General features: G+C 49.6%; 1 protein-coding gene across 1 annotated transcript in view; it reads right to left on the bottom strand.

The window, feature by feature from the left end:
• Positions 1 to 8,664: 8,664 nt before the first annotated feature.
• TRIM54 (tripartite motif containing 54) overlaps positions 8,665 to 27,863 on the bottom strand; it is a 238,990-nt gene continuing 219,791 nt past the window's right edge. The window contains exons 8-9 of the mRNA XM_063914921.1: positions 24,174 to 24,260; positions 8,665 to 8,809 (exon numbers count right to left, since the gene is read on the bottom strand). Of these exons, the coding sequence (XP_063770991.1) occupies positions 8,751 to 8,809; positions 24,174 to 24,260 (146 nt within the window). The 3' untranslated portion in view covers positions 8,665 to 8,750. The remainder of the gene's footprint in view (positions 8,810 to 24,173; positions 24,261 to 27,863) is intronic.

Below are 27,863 nucleotides of genomic sequence, written 5' to 3' on the forward strand. Positions count from 1 at the left end.
TGCAGTGTGCGCATCACTGACTAATAATATATAGGTGGTGAACCGTATCGTTTGTCAAGGTGCCTACTGGTGTTAAATATAAATACATAAATGAATTTATTGCTACTACGGGGATTAATGTCCCTGTGCTGCTGCTCTCTACACACTGTGTGTGCATATCATTAATATTGAAGGTGCTCTGTTCTATATGGCAATGAACCGTATTTGTTATTCATTTATCAACACCGATTGCACACACACACGTGTAGTGTATTGTAGGGTTTTTATAACACATTTGTCATGCAGCTTTTATTCACTATTAATAGTGGGACACTTGTTTGTTCAGTATTGTAATTAATACATATATTTTCCTTTTTCATATGTATAATAGCAGAATGTATTTATACTATCTATATGGTGCAATTCACACACCCTCAATATCACTGGGACCGTAATGTGTCCCCTCAATGTGGTGCCACTCACACACTATGTACCCATTTGACGGGGCCCCCACACTGTATAACTAAACATTGGAGCCCTATTGCGGCATTGCCCTCAGCTCCCTCACGCCACGTGTATCAGCGGAAAACCACTGAACGCGGCTCTCCTGTGTGAGACCACCCGCGTGGCTCGGTATACTGAAGAGGCCGTCTCCAGAGTGGTGTGCGTGCAGCTACATCCGCGGCGGCAACAGCTTCTATTATTAGGCACAGACACTAATTATAAGGGGTGGTATTCATGTGACCGCCGGTCAGCTGACCGACAGTCACATGACCTCCTCCACCAGCCCGACGAGTCACTGTCCCGATGGTCGGCATGCCGACCAACAGGGACTATTTCCACTCGTGGGTGTCCACGACACCCATAGAGTGGGAATAGAACCCGTGGCGACCACAGGTCGCCACCGAGGCCGCAGCGTGGCGAGCGCAGCGAGCCCGCAAGGGGCTTGCTGCACTCGCCCCTCCACGCCGGGATCCCGGCGTCGGTATGCTGCCGGGATCCCGGCGTCGGTAAGCTGACCGCCGGTCAGGAGACCGCCGGTCACCAGTACTACACCCATTATAAGAGCAGCATTACTAGACAGGCAACATATTAACAGTGGCTAAGCTAGCTAATAGAAAGGACACATAGTAGCTGCGTCCGATCTCCTAACGATCGTTTCGCATCTGCTTAATCATAGGAAACCCGAATTCCGGGCTTGAGGAAACTCAGGCCCTCATTCCGAGTTGTTCGCTCGGTAATTTTCTTCGCATTGCAGCGATTTTCCGCTAATTGCACATGCGCAATGTCCGCACTGCGACTGCGCCAAGTAAATTTGCTAAGAAGTTTGGTATTTTACTCACGGCATTACGAGGTTTTTTCTTCGTTCTGGTGATCGTAATGTGATTGACAGGAAGTGGGTGTTTCTGGGCAGAAACTGGCCGTTTTATGGGTGTGTGCGAAAAAGCACTGCCGTTTCTGGGAAAAACGCGGGAGTGGCTGGAGAAATGGAGGAGTGTCTGGGCGAACGCTGGGTGTGTTTGTGACGTCAAACCAGGAACGAAACTGACTGAACTGATCGCAGTGGCAGAGTAAGTATCGAGCTACTCAGAAACTGCAAAGAAATTTCTAATCGCAGTTTTGCTAATCTTTCGTTCGCTATTCTGCTAAGCTAAGATACACTCCCAGAGGGCGGCGGCTTAGCGTGTGCAATGCTGCTAAAAGCAGCTTGCGAGCGAACAACTTGGAATGAGGGCCTATATCCCCTGTCTCAGTCCATCATTCGTCAATCATTTTGATTGGCAGGTCCAGTAGCCTACCATATTTTTAAAGTATAAAAATCCAATATTCTGGTTGTATTTTAATGACTGGTTACAATATCAAAATTACACAGACATAATGGTCTCAGGGAACTTTTCTCTCCCTTATGATGACTACCACCTGTATTTTATAATGACCTATCCAATATTATTTCATTATAAAGTTTTAAAAAAAGCTCCTTAAGTCCTATTGGAGAAAGAGCGCTATATAAACAAAATTATTATTATTATTATAATTATTATTATTATTATTAAATATTTCCATATTTTTTAAATAAATAATACAGATGGTCTGGAATATAATCAAGATGTCTAGTAGTTTGCAAAATTTTATCTTCTTAGCTAGAGATTGTCCTGGTTTCAATTAATGCAAATACTCCCATTTTGTGAGCAGCCTTATTATTAAAGAAATGATTTAATATTGTATGAATTTAATCTAGTCCAATTTCGGAGAGGACTGTGAATTGTGTCCCTAATACCCATCTGTGTATTACCATATAACCATTATCCCAGACATTCCCTTTGGGATTGATTTTATAATAGGGATATTTATGATGATGCATATGTGTGCATCTCTATGCTCTAGGACGTTACTTCCAATTTTTGCAGTCATTATCTCCCTTTCTCTTCTATCTAATTCTCTTGCGTGTCTTATTTGGAAATCTCTTGCTTTTTTCCTTTATTCTATAATTAATAGGCTTGTAGGAAGATGATTTATTCCTATTATAGTTACTGTTGATGAATTTGCATCTTATTGTACCTGGGCTGTAAATATCTGATGTTAGACGTATGTCCCTCGAGGAAACCTCTTTCCCTTTCTTTAGATCTTAGTTGATCAATGTAGTAGCGGGATGTGAGTGAACTATACCCTATCATACATAAATGCTGTATGTGTACCCCTATGACATAGAAGGGGTATTGGTTATTAACAGTGCACATCCTGTGACATATATCTAATGATGTGGTGATTCTTATAAGAATTACATATATTTTTTATCAGTGTGTGTCAAAATATCTCTTAGTGTGTTCTGGTATGTATTGTTGTACTACGAATATGTGATACAATGTGATACTAAAATCCAAACCAAAATTACAGTGAAGGTGCAAATTACAAAACTAAGGAGGTCATTCCAAGTTGTTCGCTCATTGCCGATTTTCGCTATACTGCGATTAGTCGCTTACAGCGCATGCGCTTAGTTGTTTTACACAAAAGTTAGGTATTTTACTCACGACATAACAAAGCTTTTTCATCGCTGTGGTGATCGTAGTATGATTGACAGGAAGTGGGTGTTTCTGGGCGGAAACTGGACGTTTTATGGGAGTGTGCGGAAAAACGCAGGCGTTCGAGTTGCAAAACGCAGGAGTGGCTGGAGAAACGGGGGAGTGGTTGGGCAAACGCTGGGTGTGTTTGTGACGTCAAACCAGGAACGAAAAGGACTGAGCTGGTCGCAATGGTTGAGTAAGTCTGGAGCTACTCAGAAACTGCGGGGTAATCGTTACGTGAAAATTAGCGAAGCTTTCGTTCGCAATTCTGCTAAGCTAAGATACACTCCCAGAGGGCGGCGGCTTAGCATGTGCAATGCTGCTAAAATCTGCTAGCGAGCGAACAACTCGGAATCACCCCCTAAAACTAAAATAAGAAGTGTAAATGTGTCTTGGTCCTTTGACCTATCTCAATGGTAACCAGTTTGAAGTGATCATCCCTACCACTTTCTTTTGTTTTTAGATCTGGAAGTCTCTCCTCCTGCCCATTAACCATCAACCTGTATTTTCTTACTAATTATTCTCTGCAGTCCTATCCTTCCAAAAAGGCTGAAAAATGAATATGTTCATTAAGTCCATTGGGTTGGAGTCCATCCAATAGAAACGTCCACCGACTTTCTCTTTTGAGCAGTTCTTTGGTCAGGCTGCCTCCCCTAATCCCCAACTGGACTCGTTTAATTCCGAAGGTTTTTAGGTCTGTTGTGTTGCCCGCATGTCTCATAGAAGTGCTTGGCCACTGTTGTTAATTGTTTGAATTTATTGTGGTCTTTTTGGCAATTTCTAATGGATCCCACGTGTTCCAGCAATCTCTGTTTTAGGGGTCTGGTCGTCATTCCCAAGTACATTTTCCCACAGGTGCAGGTGAGGCTGTATACCCTTAATTATGTGTGTTTTGCAATATTTGTCCCTGAATTCAGTTGTTTTTGCCATGAATTCACATGCCTTGCACTCCCCACACCTGTCTGATCCTGTGATCTCTCTCTCTCTTCTTGTGACTTTATTCTTTGGGCTGTAATGGCTGTGAATTACTTTATCTCTTAAATGATGTGCTCTCCTCCAACTCATGGATGGTTTAGGTCCCAATTCTTTGGCCGGATCAGGATCTAATTTAAAAATTGGCCAGTGTTTATTCAGGATTCCCTGTATTTCTTCCCACTCTGAGCAAAAATCCCCCACAAATCTGATCACTTCGGATTTTTTGACCTCATTCTTGTTTGGATATAGGAGTTGGTTCCTATCCAGCTGTTTTGCTTGGTATCTTGCTTTTTTAATTGCTCTTTTCGAGTATCACCTTTTGAGAAGTCTATCACTAAGTTCCATCGCTCTCTGATCAAATTCTCTTACTCCGGAGCAGTTTCTTCTCATTCTCAGGAATTCCCCTTTGGGGATTCCTTTAAGTACAAGGGGAAAATGTGCGCTGGATTTGTGTAAGACACTATTGGTCGCTGTGTGTTTTCTATATAAGTCTGTGCCAATTCGACCATCTTCCGTCTTCTTCACTCTTAGATCTAGAAAGGTCACCTCTGAGTCACTAATCTCATACGTAAGTTTCAGATTAAGTGTATTGTTGTTTAGTATGTTAATAAACTCTTTAAACTTGTCCTTGGGACCAAACCACAGTATTAGAAGGTCGTCTATATATCTCAACTAGATTAAGACGTATTGGGTGTAATTATCCATTGTTTCATGAAAAACACAGGTCTCCTCCCACCATCCCAGATATATACTTGCATAGGTGGGGGCACAAGCCGCCCCCATAGCTGTGCCCCGCACCTGCAAGTAATATCTGTCATCAAAAACAAAGAAGTTTTTCTGGAGGACAAATGTCAGTAATTTCAATAGAAATTCCCCAAATTGAGTGTTTCCTTCTTTCTGAAGAAAGTAGTTAACGGAAGATATGCCCTCCCCATGTTGTATGCTCGTATATAGTGATTCTATGTCACAAGTTGCGAGGAGGGTTTGTTTGTCCACATGTATTTCATTCAGTTTGCATAAGACATCTGTCGTGTCTTTGGTGTATGATGGGAGTATAGTCACAAACTTTCTCAAATGAGTGTCCAAATATTTACTGTCTTGTTCTGTCAGTCCATCAATCCCTGACACTATAGGACGGCCTGGTGGTGTTCGTTCATCCTTATGGACCTTTGGGAGTAGATAGAATGTGGGGGTCTTAGGTTCCTTCACCTCAAGAAATTCTAATTCGGTTTTGTTTATGATGCCTGTGTCATATGCTGTTGTTATCATCCGGTCATATTGTTTTTTATATGTCTCCATAGGATTTGATGGTAAACGTTTATAGCACAGTGCGTCATTGAGTCGTTTTCTAGCCTCTTTGAGGTACAGATCTTTATCCCAAAGGACTATATTGCCTCCTTTGTCAGAAGGTTTAATTTGGACATTGTCCCAGGTTTCAATTTCATAGAGGGCTTTCCTTTCCTCTTTGGTCATATTGTCACTCATGTGGCACCCTGACTTTTTTGTTTTCCACAGTGTATCCAAATCTTTGGATACCAACTCCATAAAGGTACCTACTTTAGGGCAGATATTTCCTGGTGGGAAAAAGGTTCCCTTTCTTTTACATATGGGTCTAGTCATTGATTTAGGACTCTCGTCCTGATCCATGAGTTCTTGTAGGATCTCGATGGCATCAGAATTATCCGCTGTTAATTCTAGATCACTCTGTGTATCATTCAAATCACGGACTTGTTCAATACTACATTTTTTAAGAGAGTAGAACTTCTTCAATAGCAATTTCCTTCCAAACAAGTGGAGGTCTTTCTCCCATTTAAATCTATCCAAATTCCTCTTTGGGGAAAACGTGAGGCCTTTACTTAATACAGAAATATGTGACTCATTCAGAACAATATCTGAGAGATTATTATTTCTTAGCCTGTCCTCCTTCATTGTATTATCCCCTATTTTTTCCTCTGTGTCTTTTTCTGATAATGGGGTGGGCCTTGATTGTTCCATCGTCCTTTCTCCCGGGTGTTTCTTGCCTCTCCTGATCTTCCTCCTATGTTTTCCCCTGATGTTCCTGGGCCTAAATCTAAAAAAATCCCTATTAGAATGTGAGGGTAAATTTTCTTTCAGTTGGAAGGGTTGATTACCATTCTCTGCCTCTGAAGAATCCTGATCCGTAGACGTATAGCTTTGTGACGGTCTTCTTCTGGAGTTTTGATATATGAGGGACCCTTTTTCCTATTCCATTTGAATACCTGGTTTGGGGCATAATCCCGCCTATCCCTTGCAAATTTACTTTTTTTGCGTTCAATTATTTCAGTTTCCAATTTGCTCAATTCAACCTTAGATTTTTCAAAGGTTTGCTGAAATTGAACTTCCTGCTCATAAGATTTTAATTTATCGGTCAGGGTTTCCATTTCTTTGCTATATTGTTCCAGAAGCAGGTTATCATGCTTAACTAATGTCAACATAAGATCGTGTGAACATTTTTTAATAATATCTTCCCATTCTGTTTTTGGATTTTCAGTGACCAATTCATATGCTGGGAATAATCTCGGTCGTAGGCCCCTAGGGGTAATTTTATGTTTGATATAATTATCAAAGGTGGTCATTTCCCACCATGTCTTCATTTGTTTGGTCAATAGGTATTTTAGAGACTGAAGATCTTCATTCCAATCAGAACTATGTTTGGAGGAGCTGTCACCCTTATCAGAGAAGACCTTACCGACTTCACTGTGCCACTTCTCCCTCCTACTAAGTAATTCGGCTGTGAGAGTGAAACTGGCCATATTTAGGTTTCCTCTCGTCCTCTTAAATTTGCTATACTTAAATGTATTGGTGTTGTATTAGTCGTGCTGACCCTGAATCTGAGGTTAGACCTCAGTAAACTATATTTCCAAGGTAGGTGCAGAGTTGCACAGACACCTGTTTTCGTTTTATATTTTTCATGTATAGTGTATGTCCTTTCCCTTACATTCAATAGTACAGGTGTGTACCTTTTACATGTTGGGAGGTGCTCCAAGGAATAGCGTAAGTATAGAAGGTCAAAAGAAAGAAGAAGATTCCCTGTAGTGGGCACACTCGGACTGTAATACTTTCTTAAAGTCAAGAATCTGTTATGATAGATGACCACAAATTCTAAAATTTAACTTTTATTTAAGTCTTTAAAACGGGATCTGGACTAAAAGTCGACAGTAACTAGGTCGACAATGTCTAGGTCGACCACTATTGGTCGACAGTAACTAGGTCAACAGGGTGTCTAGGTCGACAGGGTGTCTAGGTTGACATGTTCTAGGTCGACAGGTCAAAAGGTCGACATGAGTTTTTCACAATTTTTTTCTTTTTTTGAACCTTTTCATACTTAACGATCCACGTGGACTACGATTGGAACGGTAATCTGTGCCGAGCGAAGCGAAGGCACCATGCCCGAAGCATGGCGAGCGAAGCGAGCCATGCGAGGGGACGCGGTGCACTAATTGGGGTTCCCGGTCACTCTACGAAGAAAGCGACACCAAAATAACATTAAAAACTTATGTCGACCTTTTGACCTGTCGACCTAGAACATGTCGACCTAAAGACCCTGTCGACCTAGACACCCTGTCGACCTAGTTACTGTCGGCCAATAGTGGTCGACCTAGACATTGTCGACCTAGTTACTGTCGACTTTCAATACCACACCCCTTTAAAACATGAGGGAAATATAGTGCATGTGAATGAAATTGTGAAAAAGTAAAGTGAATTAAAAAGCTTAGCCATTGTGGTTATTGTATTTCTTCACTGTCTCCAGTATCTTGAACAATGTTGCAGTGTTTGTAGCAATGCTAGTTGCCAAATGTCTTGTAATGATACATTTGTATCTTGGAGTAAAAAACTCCTAAGTGTAATTTCAGTATCTGTGCAGCCCAGGACTTACTCAGCCGCTGCGATCACTTCAGCCTGTCCGGTCCCGGAATTGACGTCAGACACCCGCCCTGCAAACGCTTTGACACGACTGCGTTTTTCCAAACACTCCCAGAAAACGGTCAGTTACCACCCACAAACGCCCTCTTCCTATCAATCTCCTTGCGATCGCCTGTGCAATTGCTTTTTTCGTACCATCCCGCCGCTGCCCAGCGCTCCCCGGCGCTACGGACTGACACGCCTGTGCATTGCGGTGCATACGCATGCGCAGTTCAGACCTGATCGCAGGCTGTATGAAAACGCAGACTAGCAATCACCTCCAGTCACTTCCTGTCAATCACTCTTCCTTGAAATCCTTATTGGAAGCGGCATCGCAGCGGCACTCTGGCACATGTGCGGTCTGCCGATAATCGCTGCGTTGTGTGGACATCGGCGCACTGTGCACCTATTCATTAATGCTCTGACATTATGTATGTAAGTGATGATTTACTGCTGACCGTGACACCATAAAGGAGATGTTTCCATAGACAATTTTGCGATAAGGGTGCGGCGCTCCCATAGGGTCCTGGTGCGACCAGTGTCTATGGAGACTCTAGGAGACTTTCCAGCCCCAGCTAATATATAGTGGCTAGTCGTTAGGCGGGTGCAGGGGTCTTACTGCTGCCGCCAGTTGTGTGAGACGCGGTCAGACACCACCGCCGGCCAGTAACGCTGACGTCTGACGCTAACGACGACACAAGTGAGAAGTAACTGAGGTACTATACACAGCAGAAGGTGAACTTTAATAACGAAATGATCAAACATAAACCAGAGCATGAAAACATGTAACTCCCCAGTTACCCACCAACCCTAAACCCCCCCATAATCGCCATGTTGAGGGGTCGCCGCCTTCTGTCTGGAGCCGGAATCTGTAAAGAAGAAACTGGTCAGAATGGATGAGACATGTGGAGAGATAACAGGTGCAGCGTAGCGTCCGGTGAGTATTGCAGGAGGGCGATCGCTATCATGTAACTTTACTATGTCTGCAAATCACAAAATGATGCACAGACGCCATCCCAGGGGGTGACACCACAATAGTAGCGCTGCTCTGCTATTCTGCTGTCACCCCTCAGATGGGGTCACCTGACAGCGGTGAAAGCGGCACAACTTTAACTTTGTGGGCCCCATAGCAGAAATTTTAACCTCTTCCACCCTTGCCAGGTAGACTCAGAGCCCCCCCCCCTTACCCATATTTCCCCTTACTGGGCACTGGGCAGATAACTGGGGCAGTGCTAGATGCAGGGGTAGATGGTACAATTGATGGAAAACCTCGATGGTGTAAAACCATCTGTATATAATGTGATACACAGACATTGCGCAGCCGGCGGCAGCCAATCAGCAGGTATATAATGCATTACACAGACACTGCGCAGCCGGCGGCAGCCAATCTGCAGGTATATAATGCGTTACACAGACACTGTGCAGCCGGTGGCATCCAATCAGCAGGTATATAATGTGTTACACAGACACTGCGCAGCCGGCGGCAGCCAATCAGCAGGTATATAATGCGTTACACAGACACTGTGCAGCCGGCGGCAGCCAATCAGCAGGTATATAATGCGTTACACAGACACTGTGCAGCCGGTGGCATCCAATCAGCAGGTATATAATGCGTTACACAGACACTGCGCAGCCGGTGGCAGCCAATCAGCAGGTATATAATGCGTTACACAGACACTGCGCAGCCGGCGGCAGCCAATCAGCAGGTATATAATGTGTTACACAGACACTGCGCAGCCGGTGGCATCCAATCAGCAGGTATATAATGTGTTACACAGACACTGCGCAGCCGGCGGCAGCCAATCAGCAGGTATATAATGTGTTACACAGACACTGCGCAGCCGGTGGCAGCCAATCAGCAGGTATATAATGCGTTACACAGACACTGCGCAGCCGGTGGTATCCAATCAGCAGGTATATAATGCGTTACACAGACACTGCGCAGCCGGTGGCATCCAATCAGCAGGTATATAATGCGTTACACAGACACTGCGCAGCCGGCGGCAGACAATCAGCAGGTATATAATGCGTTACACAGACACTGCGCAGCCGGCGGTAGCCAATCAGCAGGTATATAATGTGTTACACAGACACTGTGCAGCCGGCGGTAGCCAATCAGCAGGTATATAGGCCCTCATTCCGAGTTGTTCGCTCGCAAGGCGATTATAGCAGAGTTACACACGCTAAGCCGCCGCCTACTGGGAGTGAATCTAAACATCTTAAATGTGCGACCGATGTATTCGCAATATTGCGATCAAAACCGAGTTAGCAGTTTCTGAGTAACTCCAGACTTACTCTGCCTGTGCGATCAATTCAGTGCTTTTCGGTCCCGGCTGACGTCATAAACACACCCAGCGTTCGCCCAAGCACTCCCACCGTTTCTCCAGACACGCCTGCGTTTTTTCCGGAAACGGTAGCGTTTCCTGCCACACGCCCCTAAAACGCCGTACATCCGCCCAGTAACACCCATTTCCTGTCAATCACAATGCGTTCTCCGGAGCGACGAAAAAGCCGTGAGTAAAATTACTTTCTTCTTAGTAAAGTTACTTGACGCATGCGCAGTGCGAACATTACGCATGCGCACTAAGAGAATTCTCACTGCGATGCGATGAAAAATACCGAGCGAACAACTCGGAATGAGGGCCATAATGCGTTACACAGACACTGCGCAGCCGGCGGCAGACAATCAGCAGGTATATAATGCATTACACAGACACTGTGCAGCCGGCGGCAGCCAATCAGCAGGTATATAATGCGTTACACAGACACTGTGCAGCCGGTGGCATCCAATCAGCAGGTATATAATGTGTTACACAGACACTGTGCAGCCGGCGGCAGCCAATCAGCAGGTATATAATGTGTTACACAGACACTGCGCAGCCGGCGGCAGCCAATCAGCAGGTATATAATGCGTTACACAGACACTGCGCAGCCGGTGGCAGCCAATCAGCAGGTATATAATGCGTTACACAGACACTGCGCAGCCGGCGGCAGCCAATCAGCAGGTATATAATGCGTTACACAGACACTGTGCAGCTGGTGGCAGCAAATCAGCAGGTATATAATGCGTTACACAGACACTGCGCAGCCGGCGGCAGACAATCAGCAGGTATATAATGCGTTACACAGACACTGTGCAGCCGGCGGTAGCCAATCAGCAGGTATATAATGCGTTACACAGACACTGCGCAGCCGGTGGCAGACAATCAGCAGGTATATAATGCATTACACAGACACTGCGCAGCCGGTGGTATCCAATCAGCAGGTATATAATGTGTTACACAGACACTGTGCAGCCGGCGGTAGCCAATCAGCAGGTATATAATGCGTTACACAGACACTGCGCAGCCGGTGGCAGACAATCAGCAGGTATATAATGTGTTACACAGACACTGCGCAGCCGGTGGTATCCAATCAGCAGGTATATAATGTGTTACACAGACACTGCGCAGCCGGTGGTATCCAATCAGCAGGTATATAATAAGAATTTACTTACCGATAATTCTATTTCTCATAGTCCGTAGTGGATGCTGGGGACTCCGAAAGGACCATGGGGATTAGCGGCTCCGCAGGAGACTGGGCACAAAGTAAAAGCTTTAGGACTAGCTGGTGTGCACTGGCTCCTCCCCCTATGACCCTCCTCCAAGCCTCAGTTAGGATACTGTGCCCGGACGAGCGTACACAATAAGGAAGGATCTTGAATCCCGGGTAAGACTCATACCAGCCACACCAATCACACCGTACAACTTGTGATCTGAACCCAGTTAACAGCATGATAACAAAGGAGCCTCTGGATAGATGGCTCACAACAACAATAACCCGATTTAGTTAACAATAACTATGTACAAGTATTGCAGACAATCCGCACTTGGGATGGGCGCCCAGCATCCACTACGGACTATGAGAAATAGAATTATCGGTAAGTAAATTCTTATTTTCTCTAACGTCCTAGTGGATGCTGGGGACTCCGAAAGGACCATGGGGATTATACCAAAGCTCCCAAACGGGCGGGAGAGTGCGGATGACTCTGCAGCACCGAATAAGAGAACTCCAGGTCCTCCTCAGCCAGGGTATCAAATTTGTAGAATTTAGCAAACGTGTTTGCCCCTGACCAAGTAGCTGCTCGGCAAAGTTGTAAAGCCGAGACCCCTAGGGCAGCCGCCCAAGATGAGCCCACTTTCCGTGTGGAATGGGCTTTTACAGATTTTGGCTGTGGCAGGCCTGCCACAGAATGTGCAAGCTGAATTGTACTACAAATCCAACGAGCAATCGTCTGCTTAGAAGCAGGAGCACCCAACTTGTTGGGTGCATACAGGATAAACAGCGAATCAGATTTCCTGACTCCAGCCGTCCTGGAAACATATTTTCAGGGCCCTGACTACGTCCAGCAACTAGGAATCCTCCAAGTCCCTAGTAGCCGCAGGCACCACAATAGGCTGGTTTAAGTGAAATGCTGAAACCACCTTAGGGAGAAATTGAGGACGAGTCCTCAATTCTGCCCTGTCCGTATGAAAAATTAGGTAAGGGCTTTTATAGGATAAAGCCGCCAATTCTGAGACACGCCTGGCTGAAGCCAGGGCTAACAGCATTACCACTTTCCATGTGAGATATTTTAAGTCCACAGTGGTGAGTGGTTCAAACCAATGTGATTTTAGGAATCCCAAAACTACATTGAGATCCCAAGGTGCCACTGGAGGCACAAAAGGAGGCTGTATATGCAGTACTCCCTTGACAAACGTCTGAACTTCAGGAACAGAAGCCAGTTCTTTTTGGAAGAATATTGACAGGGCCGAAATTTGAACCTTAATGGACCCTAATTTGAGGCCCATAGACAGTCCTGTTTGCAGGAAATGCAGGAAACGACCCAGTTGAAATTCCTCTGTAGGGGCCTTCCTGGCCTCGCACCACGCAACATATTTTCGCCAAATACGGTGATAATGTTGTATGGTTACATCCTTCCTGGCTTTGATCAGGGTAGGGATGACTTCATCCGGAATGCCTTTTTCCTTCAGGATCCGGCGTTCAACCGCCATGCCGTCAAACGCAGCCGCGGTAAGTCTTGGAACAGACATGGTCCCTGCTGGAGCAGGTCCCCTCTTAGAGGTAGAGGCCACGGGTCTTCCGTGAGCATCTCTTGAATTTCCGGGTACCAAGTCCTTCTTGGCCAATCCGGAGCCACGAGTATAGTCTTTACTCCTCTCCTTCTTATGATTCTCAGTACTTTTGGTATGAGAGGAAGAGGAGGGAACACATACACTGACTGGTACACCCACGGTGTTACCAGAGCGTCCACAGCTATTGCCTGAGGGTCCCTTGACCTGGCGCAATATCTGTCCAGTTTTTTGTTGAGGCGGGACGCCATCATGTCCACCTTTGGTTTTTCCCAACGGTTCACAATCATGTGGAAGACTTCTGGGTGAAGTCCCCACTCCCCCGGGTGAAGATCGTGTCTGCTGAGGAAGTCTGCTTCCCAGTTGTCCACTCCCGGAATGAACACTGCTGACCGTGCTATCACATGATTCTCCGCCCAGCGAAGAATCCTTGCCACTTCCATCATTGCCCTCCTGCTTCTTGTGCCGCCCTGTCTGTTTACGTAGGCGACTGCCGTGATGTTGTCCGACTGGATCAACACCGGCTGACCCTGAAGCAGAGGTCTTGCCTGACTTAGGGCATTGTAAATGGCCCTTAGTTCCAGGATATTTATGTGAAGTGACGTTTCCATGCTTGACCACAAGCCCTGGAAATTTCTTCCCTGTGTGACTGCTCCCCAGCCTCTCAGGCTGGCATCCGTGGTCACCAGGACCCAATCCTGAATGCCGAATCTGCGGCCCTCTAGGAGATGAGCACTCTGTAACCACCACAGGAGAGACACCCTTGTCCTTGGAGACAGGGTTATCCGCTGATGCATTTGAAGATGCGATCCGGACCATTTGTCCAGCAGATCCCACTGAAAAGTTCTTGCGTGGAATCTGCCGAATGGAATCGCTTCGTAAGAAGCCACCATCTTTCCCAGGACCCTTGTGCATTGATGTACTGACACTTGGCCTGGTCTTAGGAGGTTCATGACTAGGTCGGATAACTCCTTGGCTTTCTCCTCCGGGAGAAACACCTTTTTCTGTACTGTGTCCAGAATCATCCCTAGGAACAGCAGACGTGTCGTCGGAATCAGCTGCGATTTTGGAATATTTAGAATCCATCCGTGCTGTCGTAGTACTACTTGAGATAGTGCTACTCCGACCTCTAACTGTTCTCTGGACCTTGCCCTTATCAGGAGATCGTCCAAGTAAGGGATAATTAAGACGCCTTTTCTTCGAAGAAGAATCATCATTTCGGCCATTACCTTGGTAAAGACCCGGGGTGCCGTGGACAATCCAAACGGCAGCGTCTGAAACTGATAGTGACAGTTCTGTACCACAAACCTGAGGTACCCTTGGTGAGAAGGGCAAATTGGGACATGGAGGTAAGCATCCTTGATGTCCAGAGACACCATATAGTCCCCTTCTTCCAGGTTCGCTATCACTGCTCTGAGTGACTCCATCTTGAACTTGAACCTTTTTATGTAAGTGTTCAAGGATTTCAGATTTAAAATGGGTCTCACCGAGCCGTCCGGCTTCGGTACCACAAACAGCGTGGAATAATACCCCTTTCCCTGTTGTAGGAGGGGTACCTTGATTATCACCTGCTGGGAATACAGCTTGTGAATGGCTTCCAATACCGCCTCCCTGTCGGGGGGAGACGTTGGTAAAGCAGCCTTCAGGAACCGGCGAGGGGGAGACGTCTCGAATTCCAATTTGTACCCCTGAGATACTACCTGCAGGATCCAGGGGTCCACTTGCGAGTGAGCCCACTGCGCGCTGAAATTCTTGAGACGGGCCCCCACCGTGCCTGAGTCCGCTTGTAAGGCCCCAGCGTCATGCTGAGGACTTGGCAGAAGCGGGGGAGGGCTTCTGTTCCTGGGAAGAGGCTGCCTGCTGCAGTCTTTTTCCCTTTCCTCTGCCCCGGGGCAGATATGACTGGCCTTTTGCCCGCTTGCCCTTATGGGGACGAAAGGACTGAGCCTGAAAAGACGGTATCTTTTTCTGCTGCGAGGTGACTTGGGGTAAAAAGGTGGATTTTCCAGCCGTTGCCGTGGTCACCAGGTCCGATAGACCGACCCCAAATAACTCCTCCCCTTTATACGGCAATACTTCCATATGCCGTTTGGAATCCGCATCCCCTGACCACTGTCGCGTCCATAATCCTCTTCTGGCAGAAATGGACATCGCACTTACTCTTGATGCCAGAGTGCAAATATCCCTCTGTGCATCTCGCATATATAGAAATGCATCCTTTAAATGCTCTATAGTCAATAATATATTGTCCCTGTCCAGGGTATCAATATTTTCAGTCAGGGAATCCGACCAAGCCACCCCAGCACTGCACATCCAGGCTGAGGCGATTGCTGGTCGCAGTATAACACCAGTATGTGTGTATATACTTTTTAGGATATTTTCCAGCTTCCTATCAGCTGGCTCCTTGAGGGCGGCCGTATCAGGAGACGGTAACGCCACTTGTTTTGATAAGCGTGTGAGCGCCTTATCCACTCTAGGGGGTGTTTCCCAACGCGCCCTAACCTCTGGTGGGAAAGGGTATAATGCCAATAATTTTTTAGAAATTAGCAGTTTTTTATCGGGGGAAACCCACGCTTCATCACACACCTCATTTAATTCATCTGATTCAGGAAAAACTACGGGTAGTTTTTTCACACCCCACATAATACCCTTTTTTGTGGTACTTGTAGTATCAGAAATGTTCAAAACCTCCTTCATTGCCGTGATCATGTAACGTGTGGCCCTACTGGAAAATACGTTTGTTTCCTCACCGTCGACACTGGAGTCAGTGTCCGTGTCAGTGTCTGTATCAACCTGAGGTAACGGGCGTTTTAGAGCCCCTGACGGTGTTTGAGACGCCTGTACAGGTATTAACTGATTTGCCGGCTGTCTCATGTCGTCAACAGTCTTTTGTAAAGTGCTGACACTATCACGTAATTCTTTCCATAAGACCATCCAGTCAGGTGTCGACTCCCTAGGGGGTGACATCACTAACACAGGCAATTGCTCCGCCTCCACACCATTTTCCTCCTCATACATGTCGACACAACGTACCGACACACAGCACACACACAGGGAATGCTCTGATAGAGGACAGGACCCCACTAGCCCTTTGGGGAGACAGAGGGAGAGTTTGCCAGCACACACCAGAGCGCTATATATATATAGGGATAACCTTATATAAGTGTTTTTCCCTAATATAGCTGCTGTATATATTAATATGCCAATTTAGTGCCCCCCCTCTCTTGTTTTACCCTGTTTCTGTAGTGCAGGACTGCAGGGGAGAGTCAGGGAGCCTTCCTCCAACGGAGCTGTGAGGAAAAAATGGCGCTTGTGTGCTGAGGAGATAGGCTCCGCCCCTTTTTCGGCGGCCTTTCTCCCGCTTTTTTGTGGAAAACTGGCAGGGGTTAAATACATCCATATAGCCCAGGAGCTATATGTGATGTATTTTTAGCCATTTAAGGTATTTTCATTGCGTCCCAGGGCGCCCCCCCCCCCCCAGCGCCCTGCACCCTCAGTGACCGGAGTGTGAAGTGTGCTGAGAGCAATGGCGGACAGCTGCGGTGCTGTGCGCTACCTTATTGAAGACAGGACGTCTTCTGCCGCCGATTTTCCGGACCTCTTCACTCTTCTGGCTTTGTAAGGGGGCCGGCGGCGCGGCTCCGGGACCCATCCATGGCTGGGCCTGTGATCGTCCCTCTGGAGCTAATGTCCAGTAGCCTAAGAAGCCCAATCCACTCTGCACGCAGGTGAGTTCGCTTCTTCTCCCCTTAGTCCCTCGATGCAGTGAGCCTGTTGCCAGCAGGTCTCACTGAAAATAAAAAAACCTATTTAAACTTTTACTCTAAGCAGCTCAGGAGAGCCACCTAGCATGCACCCTTCTCGGCCGGGCACAAAAATCTAACTGAGGCTTGGAGGAGGGTCATAGGGGGAGGAGCCAGTGCACACCAGCTAGTCCTAAAGCTTTTACTTTGTGCCCAGTCTCCTGCGGAGCCGCTAATCCCCATGGTCCTTTCGGAGTCCCCAGCATCCACTAGGACGTTAGAGAAAATGCATTACACAGACACTGCGCAGCCGGCGGCAGCCAATCAGCAGGTATATAATGCGTTACACAGACACTGCGCAGCCGGCGGCAGCCAATTAGCAGGTATATAATGCGTTACACAGACACTGCGCAGCCGGCGGCAGCCAATCAGCAGGTATATAATGCGTTACACAGACACTGCGCAGCCGGCGGCAGCCAATCAGCAGGTATATAATGCATTACACAGACACTGCGCAGCCGGCGGCAGCCAATCAGCAGGTATATAATGCGTTACACAGACACTGCGCAGCCGGCGGCAGCCAATCAGCAGGTATATGATGCGTTACACAGACACTGTGCAGCCGGTGGTATCCAATCAGCAGGTATATAATGCATTACACAGACACTGCGCAGCCGGCGGCAGCCAATCAGCAGGTATATAATGCGTTACACAGACACTGCGCAGCCGGCGGCAGACAATCAGCAGGTATATAATGCGTTACACAGACACTGCGCAGCCGGCAGCAGCCAATCAGCAGGTATATAATGCGTTACACAGACACTGCGCAGCCGGTGGCATCCAATCAGCAGGTATATAATGTGTTACACAGACACTGCGCAGCCGGCGGCAGACAATCAGCAGGTATATAATGCGTTACACAGACACTGCGCAGCCGGTGGCATCCAATCAGCAGGTATATATTGCGTTACACAGACACTGTGCAGCCGGTGGCAGCCGAACAGCAGGTATATAATGCGTTACACAGACACTGTGCAGCCGGTGGCATCCAATCAGCAGGTATATAATGCGTTACACAGACACTGTGCAGCCGGTGGTATCCAATCAGCAGGTATATAATGCGTTACACAGACACTGCGCAGCCGGCGGCAGACAATCAGCAGGTATATAATGCGTTACACAGACACTGCGCAGCCGGTGGCAGACAATCAGCAGGTATATAATGTGTTACACAGACACTGCGCAGCCGGCGGCAGCCAATCAGCAGGTATATAATGCGTTACTCAGACACTGCGCAGCCGGCGGCAGCCAATCAGCAGGTATATAATGCGTTACACAGACACTGCGCAGCTGGCGGCAGCCAATCGGCAGGTATATAATGTGTTACACAGACACTGCGCAGCCGGCGGCAGCCAATCGGCAGGTATATAATGTGTTACACAGACACTGCGCAGCCGGTGGCAGCCAATCAGCAGGTATATAATGTGTTACACAGACACTGTGCAGACGGCAGCAGCCAATCAGCAGGTATATAATGTGTTACACAGACACTGCGCAGCCGGCGGCAGCCAATCGGCAGGTATATAATGTGTTACACAGACACTGCGCAGCCGGCGGCAGCCAATCAGCAGGTATATAATGCGTTACACAGACACTGTGCAGCCGGTGGCATCCAATCAGCAGGTATATAATGCGTTACACAGACACTGCGCAGCCGGCAGCAGACAATCAGCAGGTATATGTGTTACACAGACACTGCGCAGCCGGCGGCAGCCAATCAGCAGGTATATAATGTGTTACACAGACACTGTGCAGCCGGTGGCATCCAATCAGCAGGTATATAATGCGTTACACAGACACTGCGCAGCCGGCGGCAGACAATCAGCAGGTATATAATGTGTTACACAGACACTGCGCAGCCGGCGGCAGCCAATCAGCACGTATATAATGTGTTACACAGACACTGTGCAGCCGGCGGCAGCCAATCAGCAGGTATATAATGCGTTACACAGACACTGTGCAGCCGCTGGCAGCCAATCAGAAGGAATATCAGGATTTTGGTACTTACCGATAAATCCCTTTCTCCGATTCCACAGGGGACACTGGAGCGCAGTTACAATGGGGAAATAGTAGGCAGTAACTGGGAGCTGGCACTTTAAAACTCAAACACTGTGGCTAGCTCCTCCCCTACTATGTCCCCCCTCCAAGCCAGTCTACCTAAAACTGTGCCCGAGGAGAGCTGGAATAAACTAACATTAAAGTAGAGGAGGTTAACGCCGCCATGTAAACCAGGATAACACGAAAAACCAACTTGGAACCTAACCTAACAAAAGGTTAACCTGAACCAAACAAGCAGTCACATAGTGATCTGCGAACCGTTAAACGAAAAAGTAGGAAACAGCGCTGGGTGGGCGTCCAGTGGCCCCTGTGGAATCGGAGAAAGGGATTTATCGGTAAGTACCAAAATTCTGATTTCTCCTTCATCCACTAGGGGCCACTGGAGCGTAGTTACAATGGGGACGTCCCAGAGCTCCCAAAACGGGTGGGAGAGCGCTGAGAGTCCTGTAAAACCGCTCGGCCAAACTGTGACGCAAAGGCCGCAAAAGTGTCAAACCTGTAGAATTTGACAAACGTATGTCGGCCCGACTAAGTAGCCGCCCGACATAAAGTAGTCAAGGATACCCCACGGGCAGATGCCCACGAAGGCCCCACAGAATGCGTAGAGTGCGCTGAAATTGAAGACGGAGGTTCCCGAGAAGCTGCCAAATAAGCTTGTCTGATGGTCAGCCGAATCCATCGAGACAAAGTCTGCTTAGAAGCTGCCCAACCACGGCGGGCAGCGTCGTACAGAACAAATAAGGAGTCAGACTTCAGAATAGCCGACTTCCTATCCACATAGATCTTGAGCGCCCTGACAACGTCCAATGATCTCGAATCTGGAGAGTCCACCGAGAGGGCCGGAACCACAAGTGACTGACTGATGTGAAAATCGGACACCTCCTTAGGTAGAAAAGACATGCGAGTACGGAGCTCGGCCCTATCAGCATGAAACACCAGGTAAGGAGGTCGACAAGAGAGAGCCCCAAGTTCCGATACCCGTCTGGCCGAAGCGAGAGCTAGGAGAAGAACCACCTTCCAGGTGAGATATTTCATCTCCACTGACTCCAGAGGCTCAAACAACGAAGGCTGCAGAAAAGAGAGGACCAGATTGAGGTCCCATGGCACTGTCGGAGGGCGAAAGGGAGGCTGTATTCGTAGAACCCCCTGAAAGAAAGTCTGAACTTCCGGCAGCAAGGCTAACTTCTTCTGGAAGAAAACCGAAAGAGCAGAGACCTGCACCTTTAGTGAAACCAGTCTTAAACCTGCCGAGAAACCCGCCTGCAAAAATCTGAGAAGGCGGGCTAAGCGAAAAACTGAAGGAGAAAACTCTCGACGTTCACACCAGGCCACGTAGGCCTTCCAAATACGGGAGTAGTGAAAATATGTGACTGACTTTCTAGCCCGAAGCATAGTTGGTATAACTGTACGAGGAATCCCCATCTTTTTCAAGATGGCCTTCTCAACAGCCACGCCGTCAAACGAAGCCTGCGTAAGTCTGGATAAAGAAAAGGACCCTGTTGTAGAAGATCGTCCCATAGTGGCAGGGGCCAAGGCTCGGCCACTGACAACAGGTGTAGGGTGGAGTACCAAGCCCTGCGTGGCCAATCTGGAGCCACCAGGAGGACCAGAGCGTTTTCTCTCTTGATGCGTTGTAGAACCTGAGGCAACAGCGGAAAGGAGGAAAGAGGTAAACGAACCGGAAATTCCAAGGAGCCGTGAGGGCATCCACGCCCGCCGCCGGGTCCCTCATTCGAGAGTAATAAAGAGGCAGCTGATAGTTCAGGCGGGATGCCATGAGGTCGATCTGTGGTCTTCCCCACCGGCGGACCAGCTGCCAAAACACCTGGGGATGAAGTGACCATTCTCCCGGGTGCATATCCTGTCGGCTGAGGTAATCGGCTTCCCAATTGTCCACTCGTGGAATGAATATCGCCGAGAAGGACAGAGCATACTCCTCCGCCCAAAGAAGGATGTTGGTGACCTCCCTCATCGCCGCACAGCTGCGAGTGCCGCCCTGACGGTTGATGTACGCCACCGTCGTGGCGTTGTCGGACTGAACTCTGACCGCTCGACCGCGCAGCAGGTGATGTGCCTGAAGTAGGGCGTTGAATACCGCCCATAATTCGAGAATGTTTATGGGGAGAATGGATTCGTGGATCGACCAGCGCCCCTGAAACCGATGTTCGAGGGTCACTGCCCCCCAGCCTTGCAGACTTGCGTCTGTGGTGGGGAGAGTCCAATCCCACACTCCAAACCGCCTTCCTTCCAATAGATGTGCCAACTGGAGCCACCAGAGAAGCGACGACCTTGCCTTTGGAGATAGTGTCACCCGCTGATGAAGGAACAGATGAGATCCTGACCACTTATGTAGAAGACACAGCTGAAAAAGCCGAGAGTGAAAGTGACCGTACGGAAGAGCTTCGAACGCCGCTACCATCTTTCCCAGAAGACGAATGCACAGATACACTGACACCCGACGGTGTCGAAGTACCGACCTTACCAGCGTCTGCAGAGACAGAATCTTGTCCTGAGGAAGGAAAACCTTCTGACGGACCGTGTTGAGAATCATCCCCAAAAACAGCAACCGTTGTGAGGGGCATAAGTGAGACTTCGGGAAGTTTAGGATCCATCCGTGCAGAATCAGTAGATCCTGCGTTCTCAAGATATTCTGAAGTAACAGGTCTGCCGAGCACATCTTTATGGGCAGATCGTCCAGATAGGGAACAATTGTCACACCCGGCTTCCGAAGGAGGGCCATCATGACCGCCATGACCTTTGTGAACACTCTGGGAGCAGAAGAGAGAACGAACGGAAGGGCCTGGAACTGGAAATGAGCGTCCTGAATCGCGAACCGGAGAAAAGCCTGATGAGGAGGCCAAATGGGAACATGTAAGTATGCATCCTTGATGTCTAAGGACGCCAGAAACTCTTTTTGCTCCAAACCCGCAATAACAGACTGGAGGAACTCCATCTTGAACTTGAATACCCTCAAATACGGATTGAGATTCTTCAAGTTCAGGATTGGTCTGACCGAGCCGTCCGGCTTTGGTACGAGAAACAGGCTTGAGTAATAGCCCTGTTTCCGATGATGAGCGGGAACAGGGATCAGTACCTTTGCGGATAGAAGCTTCTGGACCGCGGCCTGTAAGGCAACTCTTCTGTCGTCGGAAACTGGTAAACCCGTGATAAAAAAAACGCTGGGGCGATCGGGTTTGAAAATCGAGCTTGTAACCGCAAATGATGAGATCCCTGACCCAAGCATCTGGACAGGACTGTACCCAGACTTCCCTGAAGTCCCACAGACGAGCTCCCACCCTGTGGTCTCCCAGGTGGGAGGGTACCCGTCATGCGGTGGTAGTGGTGGAGGACTTAACCTCTGACTGGGTTGAGGCTGTGGAACCTCTGCCTCTACCCCTATGGCCACGGGAGGCGGAAGCTCCTCCCCTGGCCTCAAAACCTGGAAGGGGCATGAAAGGATCGAAAGGAGGGACCCCTATAGGGCCTGTGAGGGGCTGGAGCAGCAGAAGGAAAATAAGTCGACTTAACTCCGGTGGCCTGAGAAATCCAGGCATCCAGACCCTTACCGAACAGGACCTCTCCCGTAAAGGGCAACGCTTCTGCTGCCCTTTTGGACTCCGTATCCGCTTGCCACTGCCGCAGCCGGAGAGCTCTGCGGGCCGAAATTGCTAAAGCGGAAATCCTAGCACCGAGAATACAGATGTCCTTGGAAGCCTCGCAAAGATAAAGGGCTGATTCACGGATGTGTTCTGCCAACTGTATCAGCTGATCCGCCGGCAAATCATCCCGAATTCCAGAGGACAATTGCTCCCGCCCAAGCTTCCATCGCCTTGTTAACCCAACAACCTACCTGCGCCGAGTGATGTAATACCCCCACTGCCGAGTAAATAGTCTTCAAGGTAGACTCCAACTTCCTGTCCGACGCCTCCTTAAGCGAAGTCGCTCCAGGAACCGGCAGAACCGTCTTCTTGGACAGATGAGACACCGAAGGATCCACAATCGGAGAGGTCTCATAACGCGTCCTGCTATCTGCGGGAAAAGGATAGGAAGACAACATTTTTCTTGATATCTGAAACTTCGCGTCTGGATGTTTCCAGGCTGCCGTTAGGAGCGCATCTAGCTCATCCGTACTGGAAAAGTCACCGGCAAGCATTGGTTGGTGCCAAACCTTGAAGGGCGTAAGGCGTCCTGCTCCATCTCTTCCACCTGTAAGACTGAGCGAATAGCAGTAATAAGAGCCTCTATACCCTGAGCTACTGGTTCAGAGTCCTCGTACACCTGATCGTCATCAGTATCCTGTATATCTACCACCACCTCATCTAACTGAGGCATATCATCGTCAGAATCCTGCAACACAGAGGCTAGCAATCTCTTTTTAGAAGCCTGTGTGGGGGGAGTAAAGGACGGGGCTTGGGAAGGGATTACCGGCCTAGAGAGCCCTTCCACTGATTTTGCCAGGGAAATTGCCCATGCTGGTTCTGGCTCCAGTACCGGGACAAGCTGTCAGACCCGGGCCACCTCTCTATCTTCCCGAGAGGCCTTCAGTTCCCTAGTCAGCAGGGACATAACCTCTGTGAGCCGCGCTGAACGGGGATCCATGCGGGGGAAGCGGGGGGAGCGAGCCGCGGCCGCCAGGACCGACGCTAAGAGCGGGGGGAGCGTTAAGAGCAACCTGTCTGTGATATTGTAGAAAAAACGCAAACACAGTCACATCCATATAAAATATAAAAGCCACCTCACAGAAAGTACAGCTATTTACTCACCGCTGCCATGCTGCCGGAATCTTCTGCTGACGGAGCGGCCCGACACGCGCCGCACGCATCGGTGTCCGGCCAGCGTCGGAGAGCTCAGTGTCTCCTTCAGCCGGGGCCCATCCCGAGCTGCACGCAGCTGCGATGGGACCCCGCCGGCAGCTCCCGCGGTGCAGACTGGTAGCGGCAGAGCTTCCAGTCTGTGTGTGTAAGAAAGAAAAATAAAATATAAAAATTCTTCAGAGAAAACCCAAGAGTGACCAGCTCCCTTGGGCACAAAACAAAGACTGGCTTGGAGGGGACATAGTAGGGGAGGAGCTAGCCACGGTGTTTGAGTTTTAAAGTGCCAGCTCCCAGTTACTGCCTACTATATCCCCATTGTAACTGCTCTCCAGTGTCCCCTAGTGGATGAAGGAGAAATTATGTATTACACAGACACAGAGTCGGCCCGCACCTACAGCCACCATGTCTGCCCCTCAGAGCCAGCCCCAAATATCTTTCATTTCTCACCATTTGTAGATTCTGGTCTCTCTTCCTCCAATGCTACCTCTGTTTCCTCTGTATCAAATATATCTTCCTCTTCTTCACCCTGAGCACCTGACATGTGGAAGGAGAGACAGTGAGAGCGGTGACCTGACAACAGACAGGAGAGAGAGTGAGAGCGGTGACCTGACACCAGACAGGAGAGACAGTGAGAGCGGTGACCTGACACCAGACAGGAGAGACAGTGAGAGCGGTGACCTGACATCAGACAGGAGAGACAGTGAGAGCGGTGACCTGACACCGGACAGGAGAGACAGTGAGAGCGGTGACCTGACATCAGACAGGAGAGACAGTGAGAGCGGTGACCTGACACCAGACAGGAGAGACAGTGAGAGCGGTGACCTGACACCAGACAGGAGAGACAGTGAGAGCGGTGACCTGACACCCACACAGGAGAGACAGTGAGAGCGGTGACCTGACATGTGGAAGGAGAGACAGTGAGAGCGGTGACCTGACACCCAGACAGGAGAGACAGTGAGAGCGGTGACCTGACACCAGACAGGAGAGACAGTGAGAGCGGTGACCTGACACCAGACAGGAGAGACAGTGAGAGCGGTGACCTGACACCCACACAGGAGAGACAGTGAGAGCGGTGACCTGACATGTGGAAGGAGAGACAGTGAGAGCGGTGACCTGACACCCAGACAGGAGAGACAGTGAGAGCGGTGACCTGACACCCACACAGGAGAGACAGTGAGAGCGGTGACCTGACACCCACACAGGAGAGACAGTGAGAGCGGTGACCTGACACCAGACAGGAGAGACAGTGAGAGCGATGACCTGACACCAGACAGGAGAGACAGTGAGAGGGGTGACCTGACACCAGACAGGAGAGACAGTGAGAGCGGTGAGCTGACACCAGACAGGAGAGACAGTGAGAGGGGTGACCTGACACCCAGACAGGAGAGACAGTGAGAGCAGTGAGCTGACACCGGACAGGAGAGACAGTGAGAGCGGTGACCTGACACCAGACAGGAGAGACAGTGAGAGCGGTGACCTGACACCCAGACAGGAGAGACAGTGAGAGCGGTGACCTGACACCCAGACAGGAGAGACAGTGAGAGCGGTGACCTGACACCAGACAGGAGAGACAGTGAGAGCGGTGACCTGACACCAGACAGGAGAGACAGTGAGAGCGGTGACCTGACACCAGACAGGAGAGACAGTGAGAGCGGTGACCTGACACCAGACAGGAGAGACAGTGAGAGCGGTGACCTGACACCAGACAGGAGAGACAGTGAGAGCGGTGACCTGACACCCAGACAGGAGAGACAGTGAGAGCGGTGACCTGACACCCAGACAGGAGAGACAGTGAGAGCGGTGAGCTGACACCAGACAGGAGAGACAGTGAGAGCGGTGACCTGACACCGGATAGGAGAGACAGTGAGAGCGGTGACCTGACACCAGACAGGAGAGAGAGTGAGAGCGGTGACCTGACACCGGACAGGAGAGACAGTGTGAGCGGTGACCTGACACCAGACAGGAGAGACAGTGAGAGCGGTGACCTGACACCCAGACAGGAGAGACAGTGAGAGCGGTGATCTGACACCCAGACAGGAGAGACAGTGAGAGCGGTGACCTGACACCCAGACAGGAGACAGTGAGAGCGGTGACCTGACACCGGACAGGAGAGACAGTGAGAGCGGTGACCTGACACCTAGACAGGAGAGACAGTGAGAGCGGTGACCTGACACCAGACAGGAGAGACAGTGAGAGGGGTGAGCTGACACCCAGACAGGAGAGACAGTGAGAGCGGTGACCTGACACCCAGACAGGAGAGACAGTGAGAGCGGTGACCTGACACCGGACAGGAGAGACAGTGAGAGCGGTGACCTGACACCGGACAGGAGAGACAGTGAGAGCGGTGACCTGACACCAGATAGGAGAGAGAGTGAGAGCGGTGACCTGACACCGGACAGGAGAGAGAGTGAGAGCGGTGACCTGACACCAGACAGGAGACAGTGAGAGCGGTGACCTGACACCAGACAGGAGAGACAGTGAGAGCGGTGACCTGACACCCAGACAGGAGACAGTGAGAGCGGTGACCTGACACCCAGACAGGAGACAGTGAGAGCGGTGACCTGACACCAGACAGGAGAGACAGTGAGAGCGGTGACCTGACACCGGACAGGAGAGAGAGTGAGAGCGGTGACCTGACACCCACACAGGAGAGACAGTGAGAGCGGTGACCTGACACCCACACAGGAGAGACAGTGAGAGCGGTGACCTGACACCAGACAGGAGAGACAGTGAGAGGGGTGACCTGACATGTGGAAGGAGAGACAGTGAGAGCGGTGACCTGACATGTGGAAGGAGAGACAGTGAGAGCGGTGACCTGACATGTGGAAGGAGAGACAGTGAGAGCGGTGACCTGACACCCAGACAGGAGAGACAGTGAGAGCGGTGAGCTGACACCAGACAGGAGAGACAGTGAGAGCGGTGACCTGACACCAGACAGGAGAGACAGTGAGAGCGGTGACCTGACACCCACACAGGAGAGACAGTGAGAGCGGTGACCTGACACCAGACAGGAGAGACAGTGAGAGCGATGACCTGACACCAGACAGGAGAGACAGTGAGAGCGGTGACCTGACATGTGGAAGGAGAGACAGTGAGAGCGGTGACCTGACATGTGGAAGGAGAGACAGTGAGAGCGGTGACCTGACACCCACACAGGAGAGACAGTGAGAGCGGTGACCTGACATGTGGAAGGAGAGACAGTGAGAGCGGTGACCTGACATGTGGAAGGAGAGACAGTGAGAGCGGTGACCTGACACCAGACAGGAGAGACAGTGAGAGCGATGACCTGACACCCAGACAGGAGAGACAGTGAGAGGGGTGACCTGACACCCAGACAGGAGAGACAGTGAGAGCGGTGACCTGACATGTGGAAGGAGAGACAGTGAGAGCGGTGACCTGACACCCAGACAGGAGAGACAGTGAGAGCGGTGACCTGACACCAGACAGGAGAGACAGTGAGAGCGGTGACCTGACACCAGACAGGAGAGACAGTGAGAGGGGTGACCTGACATGTGGAAGGAGAGACAGTGAGAGCGGTGACCTGACATGTGGAAGGAGAGACAGTGAGAGCGGTGACCTGACATGTGGAAGGAGAGACAGTGAGAGCGGTGACCTGACACCCAGACAGGAGAGACAGTGAGAGCGGTGAGCTGACACCAGACAGGAGAGACAGTGAGAGCGGTGACCTGACACCAGACAGGAGAGACAGTGAGAGCGGTGACCTGACACCAGACAGGAGAGACAGTGAGAGCGGTGACCTGACACCCACACAGGAGAGACAGTGAGAGCGGTGACCTGACACCAGACAGGAGAGACAGTGAGAGCGATGACCTGACACCAGACAGGAGAGACAGTGAGAGCGGTGACCTGACATGTGGAAGGAGAGACAGTGAGAGCGGTGACCTGACATGTGGAAGGAGAGACAGTGAGAGCGGTGACCTGACACCCACACAGGAGAGACAGTGAGAGCGGTGACCTGACATGTGGAAGGAGAGACAGTGAGAGCGGTGACCTGACATGTGGAAGGAGAGACAGTGAGAGCGGTGACCTGACACCAGACAGGAGAGACAGTGAGAGCGATGACCTGACACCCAGACAGGAGAGACAGTGAGAGGGGTGACCTGACACCCAGACAGG

Source organism: Pseudophryne corroboree, chromosome 4 (genome assembly GCF_028390025.1).
Source record: "Pseudophryne corroboree isolate aPseCor3 chromosome 4, aPseCor3.hap2, whole genome shotgun sequence".
NCBI lineage: Eukaryota > Metazoa > Chordata > Amphibia > Anura > Myobatrachidae > Pseudophryne > Pseudophryne corroboree.